The sequence below is a fragment of the Myxocyprinus asiaticus genome, chromosome 26 (genome assembly GCF_019703515.2).
Source record: "Myxocyprinus asiaticus isolate MX2 ecotype Aquarium Trade chromosome 26, UBuf_Myxa_2, whole genome shotgun sequence".
NCBI lineage: Eukaryota > Metazoa > Chordata > Actinopteri > Cypriniformes > Catostomidae > Myxocyprinus > Myxocyprinus asiaticus.
The window spans coordinates 594,507-616,197 of record NC_059369.1 but is presented as its reverse complement, the minus strand read 5'-3'; the positions used below and the strand labels follow the sequence as shown (position 1 = coordinate 616,197).

At 38.6% G+C, this 21,691-nt stretch overlaps 2 protein-coding genes across 5 annotated transcripts in view; one reads left to right on the top strand and one right to left on the bottom strand.

The window, feature by feature from the left end:
• Positions 1-5,034: 5,034 nt before the first annotated feature.
• LOC127417359 (uncharacterized) lies at positions 5,035-11,590 on the bottom strand. Of its 2 annotated transcripts, XR_007893265.1 has the most exons (3): positions 10,622-10,944; positions 5,600-5,953; positions 5,035-5,398 (listed from the first exon to the last, which is right to left on the bottom strand). XR_007893265.1 is itself a non-coding variant. In XM_051657345.1 (2 exons), the coding sequence occupies exon 2, from the start codon at positions 8,178-8,180 to the stop codon at positions 7,368-7,370; it is 813 nt and encodes a 270-aa protein (XP_051513305.1). In that variant the 5' UTR covers positions 8,181-8,272; positions 10,622-11,590; the 3' UTR covers positions 5,976-7,367. The 2 variants fall into 2 exon arrangements, 1 of the variants encoding a protein (XP_051513305.1); XM_051657345.1 differs by lacking the exons at positions 5,035-5,398; positions 5,600-5,953 and adding an exon at positions 5,976-8,272 and having other exon boundaries at positions 10,622-11,590.
• A 4,390-nt stretch (positions 11,591-15,980) lies between these two features.
• The window catches only part of cldnd1a (claudin domain containing 1a), a 39,884-nt gene continuing 34,173 nt past the window's right edge, over positions 15,981-21,691 (top strand). For 2 of the 3 annotated variants that reach the window (XM_051657344.1, XM_051657343.1), the window contains exons 1-2: positions 15,981-16,616; positions 16,707-16,814. In XM_051657344.1, the coding sequence (XP_051513304.1) occupies positions 16,325-16,616; positions 16,707-16,814 (400 nt within the window). In that variant the 5' untranslated portion in view covers positions 15,981-16,324. Of the gene's footprint in view, positions 16,815-21,691 lie in introns of all 3 variants that reach the window. The other variant, XM_051657342.1, reaches the window with a different exon arrangement.

Below are 21,691 nucleotides of genomic sequence, written 5' to 3'. Positions count from 1 at the left end.
TTTGTTGAAAGATACAACACAACTTACTGAAATGTGTCTTCTCTCATGTAATCTCCCCATCTGTTAACGTTGAAAATGAATGGGGAAAATCTTGTGCGGATCGACGCATATGCACACTGCACATGCACTGCGCCCAGGTCTAATCTCTGCTATCTGCGTTGCCTTGAAAGTTACTTTTGAACATGTTGAAATCACTCCGTTATCATAAGAAATTTAAATAAATTCTGTATATTGTGCAGCCCTATGTACACTTTAATATAAGGCTGGGTAACTAATCTAATTTTATTTTCAATTATGATTTTGGCTTACAACGATTATGAAAACAAGATAATCAAGATAAAACTATTATTGTGCCGCATTCCGTTTCGCAATGAAACACCCTGGCGTTATATCTTTAAAGCATCCTTTATTAAAGTTCAAATAATAAGGAAGAGGGTTATGAAAATAAACTCCAAAACTGGCATTTCTCTGTGCGGTCAGCACTACGTCTATGAGTTGCGTGAAGTGACCGGGAAAGATGCACCGGCTAATGCACACTGGTGTGGGGACGCTCGTCACATGCGCACATTTGCTGCAGCTGGATTATAACGTAGTGAATCATAATACATGTTTTGGTTTGTGAACGGCGCTTGGTCTGTGGTCTGTGCAAGTTTATTTTGTAAACAATGATGCACTTCCTGCCTCCTCCACGTGACGCGTGACCTTACCAATGAGCTTACGTCATCCCTCTCATGAGCGCAGAGATGTACGGATGCGAACATTTGTAGTTAAAAAGTATATAAGTATTGTTTTGTTTCTAATCAATCTTTGGGTTCAGAAGAACTTTATTTGTCGACTGGAGTCATGTGGATTATTTTGATGCACCCTAAAAATGCATTTTGGAACGTCAAAAAATGGAGTACATTCACTTGCATTGTTTAAAGGAGGAGGCCTGTAATGAAATCTTAAAAATCTTAAATTCTGTTTTGATGAAGAAAGAAACTCAGATACATCTTGGATGGCCTGAGGATGAGTAAATTATCAGCAAATTCTCATTTTTGGGTGAACTATTCCTTTAAGAAGAGAAAGTTTGTTTTTTGTGAGTTAAAGATGGCACACAATGAACAAAGGTGAGAGAGTGTAGTCATTGAGAGAGACACAGCGTGGACCACCAGTGTGCCCACTGTGGATGAGGTTCTGCTGGCCTGGGCACCCACTGTCCAACTTAGCCCATTATACACTGGAACAAAATACGTTTTTGTTAGTCTTTTTGGCTTATTTTCCAAAATAGTATCTAAAACTCCTTTAAAACAATGTACATTTACTTTAGGAGCTATACTGCAGAAGAAAAAATTGTTATTGGAGAATGTTGAATACAATATTTAATCAGGACTTTACATTAAAGCTTGTCCAGGACAAATGGATTTTTGAAGGGGCATGTGAAACAGAATTTTACGTGCCCGACAAGACAAACAGACTGATTAAAACGTCAATAACGATAAAATAACCGGCTATATTTGTGATGGCCAAGGCTAGGCCTGTGTCACTTATTAGAAAGTTGATATACTTATTCTGCTGTTGAAAGTAATTTTATAATTTGCAAGCGATCTAATAACAGCTGCACCCTGTTTGATTGACAGGCGCCGTATGTGTGTGCTGAACATGCACGTGTGTGTGTGTGTGTGTGTGAAAATGCTTGCGCTAATGCATGCCTGAATGGCCAAATACATTTCAAAATTCCGTATGTAAACAGTGAAGACCAGTAGTAGTTTTATGTTGTATTTCATTCTTAATGTTTACTTGAATACTTGATACTGCTGTTAAAAACTTTCAAAGCTGTTAAAAAAGTACTGAATTTTCTTAATTTGTATTTTTTGTTCTATTATTTTTAATTTATTTCTATTTATTGCTGTTTTTTTATTGTAATTTTATTACTGACTGTTTAATAGTCTTGAATAATTACTTAAGAACTTGAAACCATTCTTCCATAATTAACATATTAGTTAGTGTTATTATTTGTTGTGGTTTTGAAGCTGGTATTGAAAATCATCAAATTTCACTACCAACTACTGAAATTTTGGTATTGTGATAATGTATAGCCTTTAATGTACATGGTAGATCTTGATGCAATGCATGAAAAAGTAGATCTCATTCCATAGATGTGTGAGCACCCCTGCTGTTAATGATGGCAATGGAGGCTTTCCTTTATTTGACTACCATACATAACATAAAATAATGATCATATGACAATAGCCTCTCCTTCCCAGTGCAGTTTACATTTCAAGTTCAAGTCCACTGTTAAAAAAAAGTTTAAAAGTTTTTTTTTTTTTTTTTTTTTTTTTTAAGTTCAATAAATGTATGATGTTTCCAAAGTCAATGAGTAATCATGTTAAATAATCGTGATCTCAATATTAACCAAAATAATTGTGATTACGATTTTTGCCATAATTGAGCAGCCCAAATTTAATATAAATACATGTGTGCTGGAATTACCTGCATTATGCGGAACTTGGCGGGAATTATTAAAATTGTGTGCAATACCCGCACGCATGCTTTCAGTATGAGAACAGACCTGCTGCAAACACAGGACATGCAGCGAGCAGCTGTTGCAAAATATATACATTTTTAGTTGCATAGCATGAAATTTTGTTGCAAATGCGAGCAGTTTCCTTTCATTGTAGTAGAGGGTTGCACAGAGTAAAAGATCAATCTTGGGATTCAAGAATTGATATCAAGATCGCGATGCATTGGGAAATTGATATTTTTACCCACACCTAATCCCTGACTATTCAAAGAACTGTGAAGTGAAACTATATGTCTATGCACCTTTGCCTTTTCCCTCAAAGTCTTTGATGGCCAGCCCTTTCCATTTCTGCTCTGTGATTGAGTTCATGATAAAGACATCATTTTCTATCTGTGCGAGACAAGGAGCCGGTTGGACAGTTGGCACCCAGACCAGCAGAACGTCATCCACAGTGGACACATTGGTGGTCCACGCTGTGTCTCTCTCAGTGACGCGCTGAATTCTTCTTGTCTTCTTGAATTCTTCTTGACGCCAGCAGTCCTCCCAATAGATTGGTCTGGCAGAAATACATCAGATCTGTTGTCTTTATACGAGCACTCACAGGGTTGTTGCATTTGTATTGAGAGAGTTAAGAAACACCACAGGCACTTACCGAGGACATACTGCACACGTCATTTGTACTGGACCCTTCTCCAGTGAAAGTAATAGCTGCGGTAGCTCTCGAAACCTGACTCCGTTGCCTGACTCTTTATGGGAGGGTTTCCATGCAGCATCACAGGAAACAGGTCCTCAAAGGCACCCCAAAACCTTGGAGTTGGCACAGCAGGTCGCAATGCACTACAAAAATTCAAACAAAATCAAATTAGTTTTATGTTCGGCTCATTTACCAGTGTCATCCTTTTGATTTAAAATGGACAGTGCTTGCATACCCTTCCTGCATCTGGAGTGACGGCTCATTAGCTGAAGAGGTGGAGGGATTCGCTTGGAGCGCTTCAGCTGAGGCTCCACTCGCCGCACCTTCGGGCATCACTGTGGCTGCTCTCTTTCTTTGCCTCTTCACATACAGGTGCATCTCAATAAATTAGAATGTCGTGGAAAAGTTCATTTATTTCAGTAATTCAACTCAAATTGTGAAACTTGTGTATTAAATAAATTCAATGCACACAGACTTAAGTAGTTTAAGTCTTTGGTTCTTTTAATTGTGATGATTTTGGCTCACATTTAACAAAAACCCACCAATTCACTATCTCAAAAAATTAGAATACATCATAAGCACTATGACATAATTTTTAGTGAATTGTTGGCCTTCTGGAAAGTATGTTAATTTACTGTATATGTACTCAATACTTGGTAGGGGCTCCTTTTGCTTTAATTACTGCCTCAATTCGGCGTGGCATGGAGGTGATCAGTTTGTGGCACTGCTGAGGTGGTATGGAAGCCCAGGTTTCTTTGACAGTGGCCTTCAGCTCATCTGCATTTTTTAGTCTCTTGTTTCTCATTTTCCTCTTGACAATACCCCATAGATTCTCTATGGGGTTCTGGTCTGGTGAGTTTGCTGGCCAGTCAAGCACACCAAGACCATGGTCATTTAACCAACTTTTGGTGCTTTTGGCAGTGTGGGCAGGTGCCAAATCCTGCTGGAAAATGAAATCAGCATCTTTAAAAAGCTGGTTTTCAAAAAACACAATGGACCAACACCAGCAGATGACCGCACCCCAAATCATCACAGACTGTGGAAACTTAACACTGGACTTCAAGCAACTTGGGCTATGAGCTTCTCCACCCTTCCTCCAAACTCTAGGACCTTGGTTTCCAAATGAAATACAAAACTTGCTCTCATCTGAAAAGAGGACTTTGGAACACTGGGCAACAGTCCAGTTCTTCTTCTCCTTAGCCCAGGTAAGACGCCTCTGACGTTGTCTTTGGTTCAGGAGTGGCTTAACAAGAGGAATATGACAACTGTAGCCAAATTCCTTGACATGTCTGTGTGTGGTGGCTCTTGATGCCTTGACCCCAGCCTCCTTGTGAAGTTCACCCAAATTCTTGAATCGATTTTGCTTGACAATCATAAGGCTGCGGTTCTCTCGGTTGGTTGTGCATCTTTTTCTTCCACACTTTTTCCTTCCACTCAACTTTCTGTTAACATGCTTGGATACAGCACTCTGTAAACAGCCAGCTTCTTTGGCAATGAATGTTTGTGGCTTACCCTCCTTGTGAAGGGTGTCAATGATTGTCTTCTGGACAACTGTCAGATCAGCAGTCTTCCCCATGATTGTGTAGCCTAGTGAACCAAACTGAGAGACCATTTTGAAGGCTCAGGAAACCTTTGCAGGTGTTTTGAGCTGATTAGCTGATTGGCATGTCACCATATTCTAATTTTTTGAGATAGTGAATTGGTGGGTTTTTGTTAAATGTGAGCCAAAATCATCACAATTAAAAGAACCAAAGACTTAAACTACTTCAGTCTGTGTGCATTGAATTTATTTAATACACGAGTTTCACAATTTGAGTTGAATTACTGAAATAAATGAACTTTTCCACGACATTCTAATTTATTGAGATGCACCTGTATGTTTCCAAAAAAGGGGGGGTTAGAAACAGACTTGATGATATTTTCATTTAATACGGCATGATAAAGGAGGTTACTCACTTGCTCCGTATGCGTTCGACATCCGTGGTGGGATTTGTCAGTGGCAGTCCAGTTGCCCCAAGGAAAAAAATTCAATTACGCTCTTCGGAGACTGACGGTGTGTCCACATCATTGCTGCGACACAATAATGCCTGAAGAACGTTTTGCTTTTTTCCAAAACATCCTTTATGTGGGTCAGGCGGTTTAAAACATCGTCCAATTCCACTTTCGCTTGTGAAAGCACGTCCGCATACCTGTTGGTGGTGCTGGGGAGATATAGTTTAGGAAAACGGAAGAACAATAAATTATTTGACTTTGGATTAATCTAGCAAGATTTTCAAATGACCCCAAAGGTGTATTAGTTATTGCAGTTTACGTATATTCATTTCATTGATTACCTCTAGATAATTAATCAAAAAGGTAATCACAATCACTGCACACTCTAAAGAAGTAAACAGGCTGTATACTTTTCGTGCTGCTTTGCTGTGGGGAAATTTCTCAGGAAAAAACCCTTTTCCAGTAAGTATTCGGCCAGAGAAACGCAGGACAGGTCCATGTTCACAATTTCCCTCAACTCAGTGAAGTCCAAAATTCGTCCCTCTGTTGCCCACTTCATGTGTGATTCTTTTGCCCTCAAGACTTCTTGTTGGATCGTTTGAGGGTCAGCTTCTTTCATGCATGCTGCTTTAAGATGACCAGCAATCTCCTCCTGGGGCTTGCAGCACAAGAGGCAGAAAACAAAGGGTCCATCTGAAGGGTTTCTGTCAGGGTCAATGGATATTCGGGGCTCAGCCCAGACCACTGTGGATACGTATGGCCACCTGATGAGATAAACATTTAAAATGTTACATCTGTGTAATTTATATACTTAACTAAAAATAAAAATGTCTAAACTTTTGTCTCAGCCTCAGAAATGCACCGCAGTAAAGTTAGTTTGACGTTCGACGTTCGTTGGATATTCGTTTCGCTTACAGTCGACAATCTTACAAAGATGTCAATTAGCGCACTTGGTTTAAAGGGAGTACAACTATACTGTATGGGCATAAAAATTGGATTCAGAACAGTCAACGCTTGATGTGGCTGCAAAATTATGCCTGAAATGCTCCAATGGGCTTTGACTGCCTAGCAGATGTAAGGGACGGTCTGAAAACTCCACCCACTACGCTAAAACATAGATGTCCACTCATTCAATTGACGTGCAAGTTATACATGAAAAAAAAAAAAAAAAACCTAAAATACATTTTCAAATGCAGAATGTTGTAGTAACTTCCCAGAGGATAGACTGACTGATTACAGGTGAGATTATTACAGTATCATTAATTATATAAGTACAGTAATCAATTATTTTAGAAAAATATTCATTAAATTTCACCATAATGATATTTTAACATTCTAAAGGGTGTAGTAACTTTCTAGAGGATATATGGATTTACTAAAGGTGAGATTATTACAGTATCATCAATATATGAGTACAGTAATTAATTATTTTAGAAAAATATTCACAAAAATTCACCAAAATTATATTTTCACATTCAGAATGTTGTAGTAACTTCCCAGAGAATAGGCTGACTTACTACAGGTGAGATTATTACAGTATTGATCAATTATACAAGTACAGTAATCAATTATTTTAGAAAAATATTCACTAAAATTCACCAAAATGATATTTTCTCATTCTAAAGGGTGTAGTAACTTCCCAGAGGATAGACGGACTTAATACAGGTGCAATTATTACAGTATGATCAATTATGTAAGTACAGTAATCAATTATTTTAGAAAAATATTCACTAAAATTCACCAAAATGATATTTTCTCATTCTAAAGGGTGTAGTAACTTCCCAGAGGATAGACGGACTTAATACAGGTGCAATTATTACAGTATGATCAATTATGTAAGTACAGTAATCAATTATTTTAGAAAAATAGTCACTAAAATTAACCAAAATGGTATTTTCACATTCTAAAGGCTGTAATAACTTCCTAGAGAATAGATGAATTTACTACAGGTGAGATTATTACAGTATCATCAATTATATGAGTACAGTAATCAATTATTTCATTGGAGCCGGTGGTGGGTTTGGTGGTGGCTCCAGGAAGGGAGCAGGGTCCGGCAGTTTGGGGGGGTGACCACAGGACAGGGACAGGGACAGGGTCAGGAAGCCTGGGAGGTGGCCACGGGGCAGAGGGGACAGAGTTCTGGGCTGCGGCCGCTAGATAGGGTTCCGGAGGGAGCGGCTAAGAGGGCAGAGCCATGGAAGGCTCGGGCACTAACCATAACAGGGGAACAGTCTTAGTGACTGTGAGCACAGACAGTGATGAGGGAACAACCTCCGTGGTCATGGGCACTGGATTTGACGGGGGAACAGCCTTTGTGGCTGTGGGTACAGGAAGGGAAAGGGGATCTCTGTGGTCGTTCAAACTGGCAGTGACAGAGGAATGACCTCCATGGCCGTGAACACTGGCAGTGAAAGGGGAACGACCTCCGTGGTCATGAGCACAGGCAGTGATGGGAACGGTCTCCATGGCCATGAACACAGGCAGTGCCTGGGTATTAGGAGTCCTCCTTCTCTTCCGCTTCCAGACGGCCATGAGCACAGCTGTGGGAGAATCAGAAGGCGGAGCCGTGGGAGGCTTAGGGGACAGAGATATGGCAATATGGCAAGGTAGGGCCTCTTGACTAGGCATGGCAGGCGTGGTAACATGGCATGATATGCCAGATGTGGCAACATGGCATGACAAGGTAGGAATGGCAGGCATGGCAACATGGCTTGACGAGGTAGGAATGGCAGGCGTGGCAGCATGGCATGACGAGGTAGGAATGGCAGGCGTGGCAGCATGGGATGACGTGGGAGACATGGCAACATGGCATGATGTGGCAGACGTGGTGGCTGAGGCTTGCAACGCTGGCTCCGGGACGGACGAGAGGCTTGCAACGCTAGCTCCGGGACGAACGAGAGGCTTGCAACGCTGGCTCCGGGAATGTGGCGGCCGTGACAGGGGACTCAGGCGTGGCGGCCGTGACAGCCAGAGCACAGAAGTCTTCCACATATTCCTCTATGGAACGGTTTCCCTGGCGTAAACGCTGTAGCTGAACTGCTGGGTTCATTTTGTAGTCGAGTATTCTGTAACGTTGACACAGGCTGAAGACAGGAACAGACGATGACGAGTGATGTGAAATCCAAAACGAAACAAACATAAATGACTTGACTTGACAACATTACACCAAAACAATACTTGAGAAAAGACAATGGCAAACATGAGGGCTTAAATACATGAACATGGGTAACCACATGACAGAGAAAACCAATGACGAGACTAAACTAATGAACATGATAAAGCAATGAAACAAGAACCAATGATAAAACAGAACTGATAACAAGACTCATAAACATAGACCAATGAAAAGACAGGACTAAAAAACATGGTGGAAAATGTTTAAAACACATTAAAACATGACAATAATATTACTGTGATAATTCCCAGTAACAAGGACATCTGTGGTATTTATTTTTTCAAAAACTCTTTTATAATGATCCCCAAGTTGTTATGTTAATGCTGTCATAAATTGTTTTCTAGACTTAGGTATATTCACTACATTTCCATTAACAAAATTTCTAACAAATTCATAACAGATTTTCCACCAAAAAAGTGTATTGCTTTTATTCTATATTTTTATTCCTTCTGTAGACTATTTTAAATTAATTTCAGATCTTCTTTAAAGAATGTGACAGGCAAGTCAATTTGCAGTGTTTTTCGTTTTATTTCAGTAAATAACTGAATAAGTTGTTGCTAATTAATTGGCTTTGAGTGACATTGGAGATTTTAAGGGATAGAATGGTTTTAATCGATGGTTGTTTCAGTCAGGACCATTCGCATCAAGCGTATCAATTTTACTTTCATTTGAAGTAATCATTTCATTGTATGCTTCTTTTCTGGGCTCTCACTGCCCAGCCATTCACGGGTAGAGCAGGGAGAACAGAACTGAATTTATAGTGAAAGTCCAATTAGAGGGTAAATTCATTAAATCAGGGCAAGAAAAACGTAAAGTAGCATTGGTCGCAACAGGCAGGGAGGCAGAAAACCAGATGAAAAAAGCCTTAATTCAGAGAGACACAAGGAAAATACAAAACTCCCTGAACAAGTAACAGGAACAGACAGAAAGCAGATGATCTAACACATGATGATCTAGCAAAAAGCTAAATAACAGGCAGAGTATAAATTCATAGGGGAAAAGAAGACACTAGCACAATAATTATGTGGGTGGAGGTGGAAAAGCACAACTATTTATTTTTTTCTAAAATAATTCATTATTGTACTCATATTGTTATAAATACTGTAATAATCGCACCTGTATGAAGTCAGTCTATCCTCTGGGAAGTTACTACACCCTTTAGAATGTTAAAATATAATTTTGGTGAATTTTAGTGAATATTTTTCTAAAATAATTGATTACTGTACTTATATAATTGATGATAGTGTAATAATCTCACCTGTAGTAAATCCATCTATCCTCTAGGAAGTTACTACAAACTTTAGAATGAGAAAATATAATTTGTGAATTCTGGTTAATTTTTTTCTAAAATAATTGATTACTGTACTCATATAATTGATCATACTGTAATAATATCACCTGTAGTAAGTCAGTCTATCATCTGGGAAGTTATTAGAACATTCTGAATGTGAAAATGTATTTTACTGTTTTTTTTTAGTTTTTTTTTTTCCATGTATAACTTGCAGGTCAATTGAATGAATGAGTGGACAAAGCGCATCAGAGCATTTCAGGCACAATTTTGCAGCCACACCAAGCGTTAAATGTTCTGAATCCAATTTGTATGCCCATATAGTGTAGTTGTTCTCCCTTTAAACCAAGTGTGCTAACGACATCTTTGTAAGTTTGTCGACTGAAGAGAGCGCGGGTAAGCGAAACCGAATATCCAACGAATGTCAAACTAACTTTACCGCGGTCAGAAATGCATACTTTTAATACTCTGTATTTTGAATCTTGCTTTAAAAAACACTATTTTGTCCCTTTTACCTTGTGTACAAGTGACAGTTTCATACAGTAGCTTATTATTGATTCATCTGGTGTTTTTTAACTTAGTTTATAAAATAAAAGGCTATAAATATGCTTAATTATGTGCTTCTAAGAAATAATAGTTGGTAGATTTGGCAAAGTTTGCGAGGTTCGTGGCATCGTGTCTTAATAAAATATTTTTGCATGTCGTAACTAGTGAAAGTCTGTAAATTCCTCGAGCACACGTGTCGCTATATTTCAGTCTTTGTTTTATATGGAAATATTTGGAACTAACCAGAGGAATATTGATAATAACATTATATTAAAAGAGTAAATAAAGAGAGATTCATTCATTCACCCGCTTGGATGAAGTTAGCTGTAGTTTATATACTGTAAATGGCTCTCTGAAACAACATTAACGTGCCCAAAACAGAGACGTTACATTAGAAAGACATTCAAGTAAAGCAGCACTTACTTTATTCACTGCTCTTCTTCTGCTGGTTTACTGGCGGGAATACGCATCTGACGTCACATAACTTCTTCTTCTTGTTGTTTTACGGCGGATCGCAAACACATAAGTGCATTACCGCCACCTATCACCCACATGGACCATTGACACTCTACATACAATCTCTTGATTTACCTTACTCCACCAACCTACATACAATCGCCCTTAATTCTTATACCCGCATAGAGGCTGAGGTTTCGTCCGGCGCTGCGTGTTCAGCTCCTCCGTTCTCACACTAAGCCCCCATGGAGGGGTAAAATAAATGAGGAAAAAAAAAAAAATCTTAACCTACATACTTATATACGTTTGTGCAAACCTGTACTTCCCAAAAATTGTAACAATAATGGTGTTATGTTTCTACCTGGATTTAGTAAATGTTTTATTGTAAACTGCTCACCCTTATTTACTAGTTCATCCTTCCACTCATTCCTTTCAACAGTATATTTCCTACAGTGCATTATAACATGCTCAACTGTTTCATTAACACCACATACCTCACATAGACCCGTTGGATGTTTGCCTACTAAATGCATTGAACTGTTCAACCTTGTATGCCCCAATCTTAATCTTGTAATTATGATCTCCTCAAATCTGCTCCCACCTGATACTCTTCCCTTACCCACTACTGACTGTATGAGATACAAATTTCTACCTTTTTTGTCAGTGTCCCAATACTGTTGCCATAATTTCAGAATATACTTTTTGATTATTGACTTTATTTCTGACCTACTAAAAGGAATCTGGATATCAACTATCTCTCGCTCTATGGCCTTTTTTGCTAAAACATCTGCCTCTTCATTACCTCTCAACCCAATATGATCCGGAACCCACAAAAACTGTACCTTTATACTATTTTGCTTAAGTGAATATAATTCTTGAATAATCTCTATTATCATATCTTGTCTTGTTTCTGACTTCTGCTCATTCAGACTTATTAGAGCTGAACGTAGCACTGCTACGTGTCGCTGAGTGATGATGACTAATAGCAGCCGGTGCCAGCCAAATATCACTTCAGTCTAATACGATGGACTTCAGAGGATGAACTGATGCCAACTCCAACCATAAGACATGGGATACTTCATATGCCATTGCCTGAAGCTTGGACTTTGGATAGACCTCACCGAAATTACCGGCCAGATTGAACTGCGATGCACCTAACTGATCTCTGCCTACATCACCTCGGTCTAATGATGGACTACACTCTTGAAATGGAATACATAGACTATCAATTAATTGCCAACAAAACCCTTCATCAGCCAACTAACAAGGACAATTGCATCTATGTGAACTTCTGCAGTTAATACAGGATGGACTTCAAAGACATTAGTCATTAATCTTACAGTTCATACAAAATCTTTGTTTAAACACTGACCCTTAACACTTACTTAGTTTAATAATTTTAAACCATGACTTGCACTATACCTAAGTAATATTGGTATTATATTCATGATGTTAGCCAGAGGGGAACTGGCCCCCACAGTGAGCCTGGTTTCTCCCAAGGTTATTTTTCTCCATTAACCAACATCTTGGAGTTTTGTGTTCCTTGCCACAGTCACCTTCGGCTTGCCCAATGGGGTTATAAATACAGTTATTATTTAATTACTTATTTTTAAACACAATTCACAATCGTATTTTATCAAACTAAATGATGACTCTAAGACATTATTGATATAACAGTTTCATTTTCTGTTAATGCATGATCTTCTGTAAAACTGCTTTGAAATGACATGTATTTTGAAAGGCGATATACAAATAAAAATGACTTGACACACAGCCCCTCTCCTCCACCCCCTCCACACACACACACAGCCTCCCCCCCTCACCCCCCCACACACAGCCTCTCTCTCCCTACACATACACACATAGCCCCTCTCCTCCACTCCCTCCACACACACACACACACACACACACAGCCCCCCCCCCCCCAAACACACACACACACATACTCACACACACATGTTGGTGCCGCTATCATTATGCATTTTTACACTTTCAATAAAACATAGTTTAGTTTGTTTTTTAAGCGATTTGAATTATGGGGACACTAGAAATGTCCTCATAAACCACATTTATAGCATAATTCCCTTGTAATTACCAGTTTGTAACCTAAAAAAAGTCCTCGTAAACCACCTAAGCCCGCCCACACACACATATACACACACACACACATATCAACAGTTTCTAGAAATTTTAAGAAGCAAACTCCATGAAACTGGCACTTTTCAACATCTAAGAGAGGAGTTAAAGGCTTTTAAAGAGGAGAACAGAATCACAAAATGAAAATAAAAAATCTCTAAAAGACAACAATAATCTGAATGAAGAGGTCTAAACTGAGAAAAGACCTGATGGAAAAAGACAACATTAATGCAAAGCTGGAAAAGTTCAGCAGAACCACTGATAAAGTTCATTTCAGTTGCTCATCTACAGGTTCACTATCGCAAGCTGTTTTGGTTTTTAAAGCTTTTATCTAACTATCCGTAATTATATTTTAGATATCTACAATTGCATTTTGACGAGTCACAATTATAATCGGACTAGTCAGAATTCTAATTTGAGATATCTGTCATTAATAATTTGACTAGTAAGAAAAAACATTAAAGATATCTGTTCCTATATATTGCCTAGTCGAAATTCCATTTAAAATATCTGCAATGATGTCACAGATTTCGTCACTTGTCATTTCATACATCCACAAAGATGATTAGAAATATCTGTAATTCAGTTTTGACTAGTCATAATTATATTTTCAGATATCTAAATTGCCCTTACCCCTAGTCAGTCTGCTGTGTTGTGACGTGCAATGACTCTTCATTACGTAGTGCTATCGAAGCTGTTAAAGTAACTAGCTGCTAACAAAAAGATTAAGTCGATGCTTGATAAATAAACAATATCTTGATGCATTTATATATGTTAAAAGATCTCCTGTTAACTATGTGAAGCAAAGTGATTGTAATATGTTGCAGCACAGACCAATTTAAGTTAAATGTTTAATAAAGAAAGACAACCACAAATGGGTATTTTGAATTTAGTATGCAATCTATAAAAATGTGAAATTGGGCAAATAAATTCATGATGTAGTGGTTTAATCCTTCAGAATCAAGGCACCCATGTTTTTTAATCCATTAAAATCTTTAAACACAGTTAAAATTACAGTCAATTGAAAAGAGAGAAGTGTCATTCAACAATTTAAATAATCGACCATAATTGCTATTAAGCAGCTGTGATTTCCTAGTTACTATAACTTCTGTATTTTAAATTAATACATAGCCTATATTAATTAATGGTATTAATAATTAAATACATTTATTTAATTAGTATATTAAACATGCTTGTGTATTATTTGCCAATACTGTTATAGCCCACTTGATGACAGTGTGTAACAGCAACACTGAGAGAAGTACTGCTGTGTTGCAGTGAGGAGACATGGATCAATAAAGTTCATTTCTAATAATTACATGCCCACTGTAGACATGCAATGTGCAATTGACCTTTGAGCTAATGTAGGAGTCCCTTCTGATTTTATTTGAGTTTATTTGGGAATGATGGCTTATATAAATAATTTTTACAAGTGCTCCATTATCATTGTTCCTTTATTATTAGATTTTTATTTACTTTTTAATCGCAAAATTTTGTTTAAAATAAACCAAACATGCAAGACTAACATTAAAAGATCAGTTCTTGCCTGGGTAGCTCAGCGAGTAAAGACGCTGACTACCACCCCTGGAATCATGAGTTCGAATCCAGGGCGTGCTGAGTGACTCCAGCCAGGTCTCCTAAGCAACCAAATTGGCCTGGTTACTAGGGAGGGTAGAGTCACATGGGGTAACCTCCTCGTGGTCGCTATAATGTGGTTCTCCCTCTCGGTGGGGCGCGTAGAAAGTTGTGCATGGATGCCATGGAGAATAGCGTGAAGCCTCCACACGCACTAGGTCTCTGCGGTAACACGCTCAACAAGCCACGTGATAAGATGCGCGGATTGACGTCTCAGACACGAAGGCAACTGAGATTCGTCCTCCGCCACCCAGATTGAGGCGAGTCACTACGCCACCACGAGGACTTAGAGCACATTGGGAATTGAGCATTCCAAATTGGGGAGAAAAAGGGAGAAAAAATTAAAATAAATAAAAGATCAATTCTTTATCAGACAAAATGGCAGACGGCAAAAATGTCAGAGGTAGGAATGTTTTTGTTTTGTTTTTGTTTTTTAAGACGGGGCATAGCAGAGAGGCAATTTGCATAAGCATTTTAGATATATGTAGGAATTTTCACTAGTAAGAATGTTGCTTTATATTATCTCTTTTAAAATTATTCCCAGTCAGATTAATAATTGCAGATATCTCCAAATAAAGATCTTCCTGGTCTGTAATCAATTTGAGATATCCATAAATACATTATAGATATCTTTAAATGAAAATTGTCTAGTAATAATTCAAATTAAAGATATCTCCTATTAAATATCGACTAGTCATAAATCCAATTCAAGATATCTTCAACTATATTTTGCCTAGTCATATCTTAGTTTCAGATATCCAAAAAAAAAAAAAAATAATAATAATAATAATTAGGATATCTTTAAAGATGCAGAATTGTAGATATCTGTAATTGAATTATGACTAGTCAAAACCATATTAAAGATATCTTTAATTAAGTTCTGACTAGTCATAATTCAATTACAGATATCTACAATTTATTTTTATTACTAGTAACAACTTCATTAGAGATAGGCAATCTTAAATTATAATTTGTACTAGTAATAAATCAATTGTAGATATCTTTTATTACAATTTCTACTAGGGAAAAACTCTGTTGTAGATATCTGAAAATAGTTTTCAATGGAATCTTATGGAAACAAATGACTGTTCAAAGTTGCATTGCAGATATCCTAAATGTTAATTGTGACTAATCAAAAATGCATTGCAGATATCTTCAATGTAAATTATGACTAGTCAGAAATGCATTGTAGATATCTTAAATGTGAATTACTGCTAGTCAAAAATGCACAACAGATATCTGAAATTAGAGTTTTGACTAGTCAAAACATAATTATGGATAGTATAATCTGAATATTAAATGATAAAAGCGCCTGCCATAGGTTCACAGACAGTCAGGAGACAAGCGACATCAGTCAGTGCATTCCTCCTCAAACCCCTCATCATACCCCATTACAACCACCAAAAACACCAAATCTAATACACATTTGAAAATTTAAATCTGTATTGTGTCATTTACTCATTTGATGACTTTTTGTTGTTGTTGTATTTAACGCTGATTACGGCGCGTTTCTTGTAGTGAACTACATTACCCATAAACCCATGCTGCAGGAAAACGCATGGATTTATGTGCAAATCTTCCTTTAAACAAGAGATGTTCATTCATCGTCATATGAACGAGTTTATTCTGATGAACACATGAATATAAACGCAGACACTCTGATGAGCGAGTGAGTAATCCTTCATTTGTTCTTTATTTACACACTGATTGATAGACGGAAAATAGGACACGAAAAGCTGCACGCGTTTGATCGGAATGACAGATAAACGCATTTCATTTTGATTGGAGTTAAATGCGTTCAAATGCGTCTGATGTGAATGAGAGAGACGCGTTAAATGCGTCTGATTTTGACGGGAAATAAACGCGTCTGATGTGAATGTGCGTCTATACTGTGGAATAATGGTGGATAACCGGTACGCCACAGCTCTGGTCATCGCCGCTGTTTTAAGCGTCCTGGCGTCCGTATATCTGTCGGTGTCGGTAGGTTCGCCGCACTGGTACCGGTACACGAGCCCGCCGGTGCACGCGGAGCACAACGCCACCGAACTGCGAGCGCTGCAGGAAGAGTTTCTGGACGGAGAGTTCGACGAGAAAACCGCGAGTGACGCGCTCTTCCGCATGAACGGAACGCTTGGACTGTGGTGGAGATGCGTTCAGACGCACCTTGACGCGCACTGGTACAAGGAACACGGTACACACTCTATTATTACTATTATTAAGATGATTGTGACACACACACAGTGTGTGTTTATGTTTACACAGTTGTGTTTGTTGTGTTCAGATCCACAGATGGTTTTGGAGTGTGTAAGTTTCACTCCCTCACAACAGTTCACACCAAAATACAAAGAACCAGGAAACCACAACAGTGGAGAAGACATGATACGAACATGTGAGTCACACACACACACCCACACACACTGGGCCCGTGCTACAGGCTGACGAGGGGTGTTTCTTATTTGTGAAATTGTGCATCCTTGCTTCCTTTCCTTATTTCCTTCCTCCACCCTCTTAGGAAACGAGGACGCAAGACGGATTTGTAAAATTAAATGTCCTGCTAACTCACGCGTCACTTCAGAGCGCATCTCTGTGCAGCTTGCATTACATCTGAGCGCTTGATGTTATGTTGTTGAAACTTTATTTATTTTATTTTTTTTCATAATTAATAAAAATAATTCAAGATGCTCTGTTGAAGTACTGTATGTGGCAATTCTGGTTTATTTAAAAGGTGAAACATGTATTAAAACTATTATGTCAGATGTCAAGGAGAATTTATGCGTGCGTCAGGTGCTTCGACACAAAGAGTCTTCCGTATAGGATGGTCCTGTGTTTCCTTGCTCAAGCGTCCTCGGGAAGCTTCCTCTGTCCTCAGTCCTCACGGTGCATTTAGAGAATTGATATATCCTTCGTGATGGCGGACTTTGATTGGTTTCTGGGTTACGGGCTCGAGGACGAGAAAACATAGGCTGCGTCCGAAACCAAAGGTAGCTGTCTTGTTGCCTCGCAGCCAATGACTCAACAGACTGCGTTTGCGTATGAAGTTACCTCCAGAGACTGGTTTCGGACAGGCTACTGAGGCAGCATAATGTCACATCATTGCTAGGATACTAGCAACTGATTATCGCCATCTGGTGTCCACTAAAGGTAATGCGTCTGAGTCCAACCAAACCACAAAGAGTTTTTCTTCAGCTCAGCCGCCGGGGATTCGGGAGCACAGGATTGTGAGATTTCATAGGCAGCGAAAGATACATCTGTGCCGCCTTCAAAAATCAATCAGATGATGGTATCTCAGTAGACAGAACATTGCATTCGGATGTGCCTTGATCCCTTCCTACCTCCGTATACAGCTTCCGGAGGCATCATTTTCCTGGTTTCAGACGCAGTGAGTATTTAAGAAATGAGAAGCACTCTTGGGCTGCGTTCCACTTCTCTTTAAACATCCACTTGCTAACTTCCCTGAGCACTTCCCCTTGAGAGAATTCCCGACGGCATTGTGGACATTTCTACTTTGTTAAGTGAGAGAGAGGGAAGTTTCTGTTAACAGATCCTCATCTCCCCGATTATGACCAAGGGAGCGAGTCTACACTCGTACGCTTCAGACAGCTCCATGTCCCACAATGCAACTCAATTATGACATCACAGCAGATTGCGCTTCATTAACCCACACAACTCTGAAGTATGATAAAAAAATAAAGCTACATTAAACTGTCTGTGTGTTACACAATCATTGCATATGTGTTCATTGTAATGTTAACATTTTCTTTTGTGTAGATTATATTGCAGTAGAATTTTTACACTGCAATAATCAGGTAAAGCATTTATTATTTGTTATTACAGTCTAATAGCTAACAGCATTTAAGGCAATAGGTTGAGTCAACAATAATTATTTCTAATAATTCTAATAAAAAATAATAATAAAATAACAGACAAAATGTATATATAAACCTCTGAAATTACAACTAAATTTAACTAAATCTAGGATTACATCAGTCTCTGAAGATGTTGTCTTCTCTGGTGTAAAAACTGCCAAATAATTTCAGTAATTGACATGTTATTGTGTTATTCGAGTGTTATTGCACGAGTGACGGTGGGCTCCACAGCGGTATTACAGATTACCAGACGCGATGATGTTTCAAATTCAGCTGCTGAGAGAGTGACAGTAAATTCAACGTCTGTCTTCTGACAGTCGTAATATATTACTGTATATTTTTTTCTTCGTTTGGAAAGTTGTGGAAATGTAATAGTGGTGTTTTTCTTTAGGGGCTCTATTTTCGTGAGCGTGCAAAGCGCAGCGCTTACGCACAACGACCGTGCGCAACGTCTTATCCAATTCTTATTCTAATTGCAATTTTCCTGCCAGTGCAAAGCTGCCGTGTGTGGGTGTATTTGCGCTATTGTGGGTGTATGTGCACAAACTGTGGGTGTATTGAAGATTAATAAAGTGGCGCAATTTGCAATTTTCCTGAGAAATATATCGTTGCGCTAAGATGTTTGAAAACCACATCTTAGCTCAGCACAAAGTTAAAAACTCTGCATTTGCAGTTTGAAGATTGTACCAGCAGGTGGTAATAAAGTTCAAGTCCAAACTCTGAAAATATAGTGGATCATCAAATTATGTCCTTGACAATCACTGTTGTAGCCGTCTTATATGAAACAAAAATCTATGAGATTTAAACTATCTATAGGTCATAGGTTTTTTCAATTATTATTATTATGTTTAAATTTACAATTGTATTTATGGTCTAATTTGTAGGCCTAAAGGTATTTTTCCACCCATTGTCGTAGAGTGATTTTTAAGTCACTGCAAAAGGGTTGATGGAAGAAGTTGGAGAGAGTAAAATGTTTGGAATTGGTATGATGTTTTTGACCACTTCATTATTTTGATTATTATTATTATTTTTAAAAATGTAATTTCAATTTAGAAATGTTTGTTTTAATTTTTTTTTCAATAAATGTTTTTAATTGTTCAAAATCAAAATTGACAGAAGTGAAGTGCGTGTCGATAAAATCACTGTTAATACTAGCCATTATTTGTGTGTCAGTAGATGAAAATTATTAATAATACTTACATTCTCTGTAATTTAATCATACATCCAAATTCAGAAGAGAATCACATTTTCCATGCATATAAAAGTAGCATGTCACTGTCATAGAAATATGCTTGGCATTCATCAAGGACGCATTTAGTGAACAAAAGAACATAATTTTCCGATTAACACTTTTTATTGATTCACACACTTGAAATGTAAAACATATTCATAAAATCAGCTATAACCCCCATTAATCCCTTTCCCCCTCCCAGTTCCCTGACCCTCAACAAATATCCCTATGGTCACAACTTGAGTTACACACAAAAAAAAAAAAAGAAAAAAAAAAAGAAAGAAAAATATATAAAATAATAATAATAATCACAAACATTTAAAATTGCACATCTCTCTCCACTGCCCCTCCCCGAGAGCCCTCCAAAAAGGCCAAATAGCAGCCCCATTTTTTATTAAATGAATCTAAGTTGCTTATCCTTCTACATGACATCTCCTCGAATGCTGCTATCCTGCCCATCTCTGTGCACCACTCTTGAAATGAGGGCATTCCAGCCGACTTCCATCCTCTAAGAATGATCTGTCTGCCGATAGTAACACTGGCTGGGACCCAATTTATGCATTTATCCCCTATATTAATGACCGCCCTGTCACCTAAAATACAGAGGCTGGGCCAAAATGAAATTTGAGTGCCCAATATGTCACACATAAAACTCTGAACCCTCAACCAAAATTCTTGGATCTTAACACACCACCAAAAAACATGGGTTGTGTCCCCATCATCTGATTGGCATCGCCAGTAGGTTGGTCTGTCTTTAAGACCAAGCCTGCAATCTAGAGGGGGTCCAATGGAATCGATGTAAAATCTTAAATTGCATAAGGCTAACCCTTGCATCTCTAGATGTAGACTTGATGTTTTTTAGAATCCTAGCCCACACTCCCTCCTCCAATACCAAGTTTAAATCTTTCTCCCATAATCTCTTGAGAGAAGCCGAAGCTCCGTCCCCCAGACTCTGAATTAGCGAGGAGTAATACACTGATGCCTCATGACCTTTTCCAAAAGCAGAAATCACCACTCCCAGGGTATCTGGCGCTCTAGGGGGGTGTATGGTACTCCCAAAAATGGTACAAGCAGGTGGCACGGCTGTAAATACCTGATTGTATTGATGTGTACTGGAAGCTCCTGTCACCAAGACAAATTCCTTGTATGTGTAAGCATACTTGGCAATAAAGCTCATTCTGATTCTGATGAATTGAGACCTGGGAATCCCAAAATGTTGAACCATATTTTCAAAGGATCTCAACACTCCACTCTCATATAGGTCACAGAGCGTATTAACCTCCCTCACAATCCACTCTGTCCAGCAGAAAGGGGACTTACTAATACATAATATGGGGTTCAGCCATATGCTCAAAGCAACATTTAAATAAATGTCTGAATTAAACACACTGGACACTTTTGTCCATATCGTGTACAAATGCGAGATAACGGGGTGTAACTTAACTTCTCCAGTTAGTTTGATAGAAAGGCTTTGCAGTGGTGAAATAGGGGCAAGGACTTCCTGTTCAATACAAAACCTGGGAGGGGCTCTCTCAGGTGGAAGCGACCAATGAGCCAAATGTCTGAGACCGAATGCATTATAATAAAACAAAATCTTGGGTAGGCCTAGCCCACCTTTGTCAATCGGCCTGTGTAACTTATTGAAGTGTAATCTGGGATATTTACCATTCCAAATGAAAGACTTCACTATGCTATCAAATTGCTTGAAATAAGAGAGGGGGACATCTATAGGGAGAGATTGTAGCAGGTAGTTGAATTTTGGAATACAATTCATTTTAATAACATTAACCTTCCCAGTCATAGATAAATGTAATGAAGCCCACCTGCTCTTATCACTCAAACCTTTTTATTAAAGGGTCAAAATTAACTAACTAAGGGGGGCCTGGGTAGCTCAGTGGTAAAAGATGCTGGCTACCACCCCTGGAGTTCGCTAGTTCGAATCCCAGGGCATGTTGAGTGACTCCAGCCAGGTCTCCTAAGCAATCAAATTGGCTCGGTTGCTAGGGAGAGTAGAGTCACATGGGTTAACCTCCTCGTGGTCGCTATAATGTGGTTCGCTCTCGGTGGGGCGCATGGTGAGTTGAGCATGGATGGCGCGGTGGATGGCGTGAAGCCTCCACACGTGCTATGTCTCCGTGGCAACGTGCTCAACAAGCCAAGTGATAAGAT

What these genes read in the sequence shown, in the direction of transcription:
- LOC127417359 (XM_051657345.1), bottom strand. Translation starts at nt 8,180, where the DNA reads ATGTGGAAGACTTCTGTGCTCTGGCTGTCACGGCCGCCACGCCTGAGT.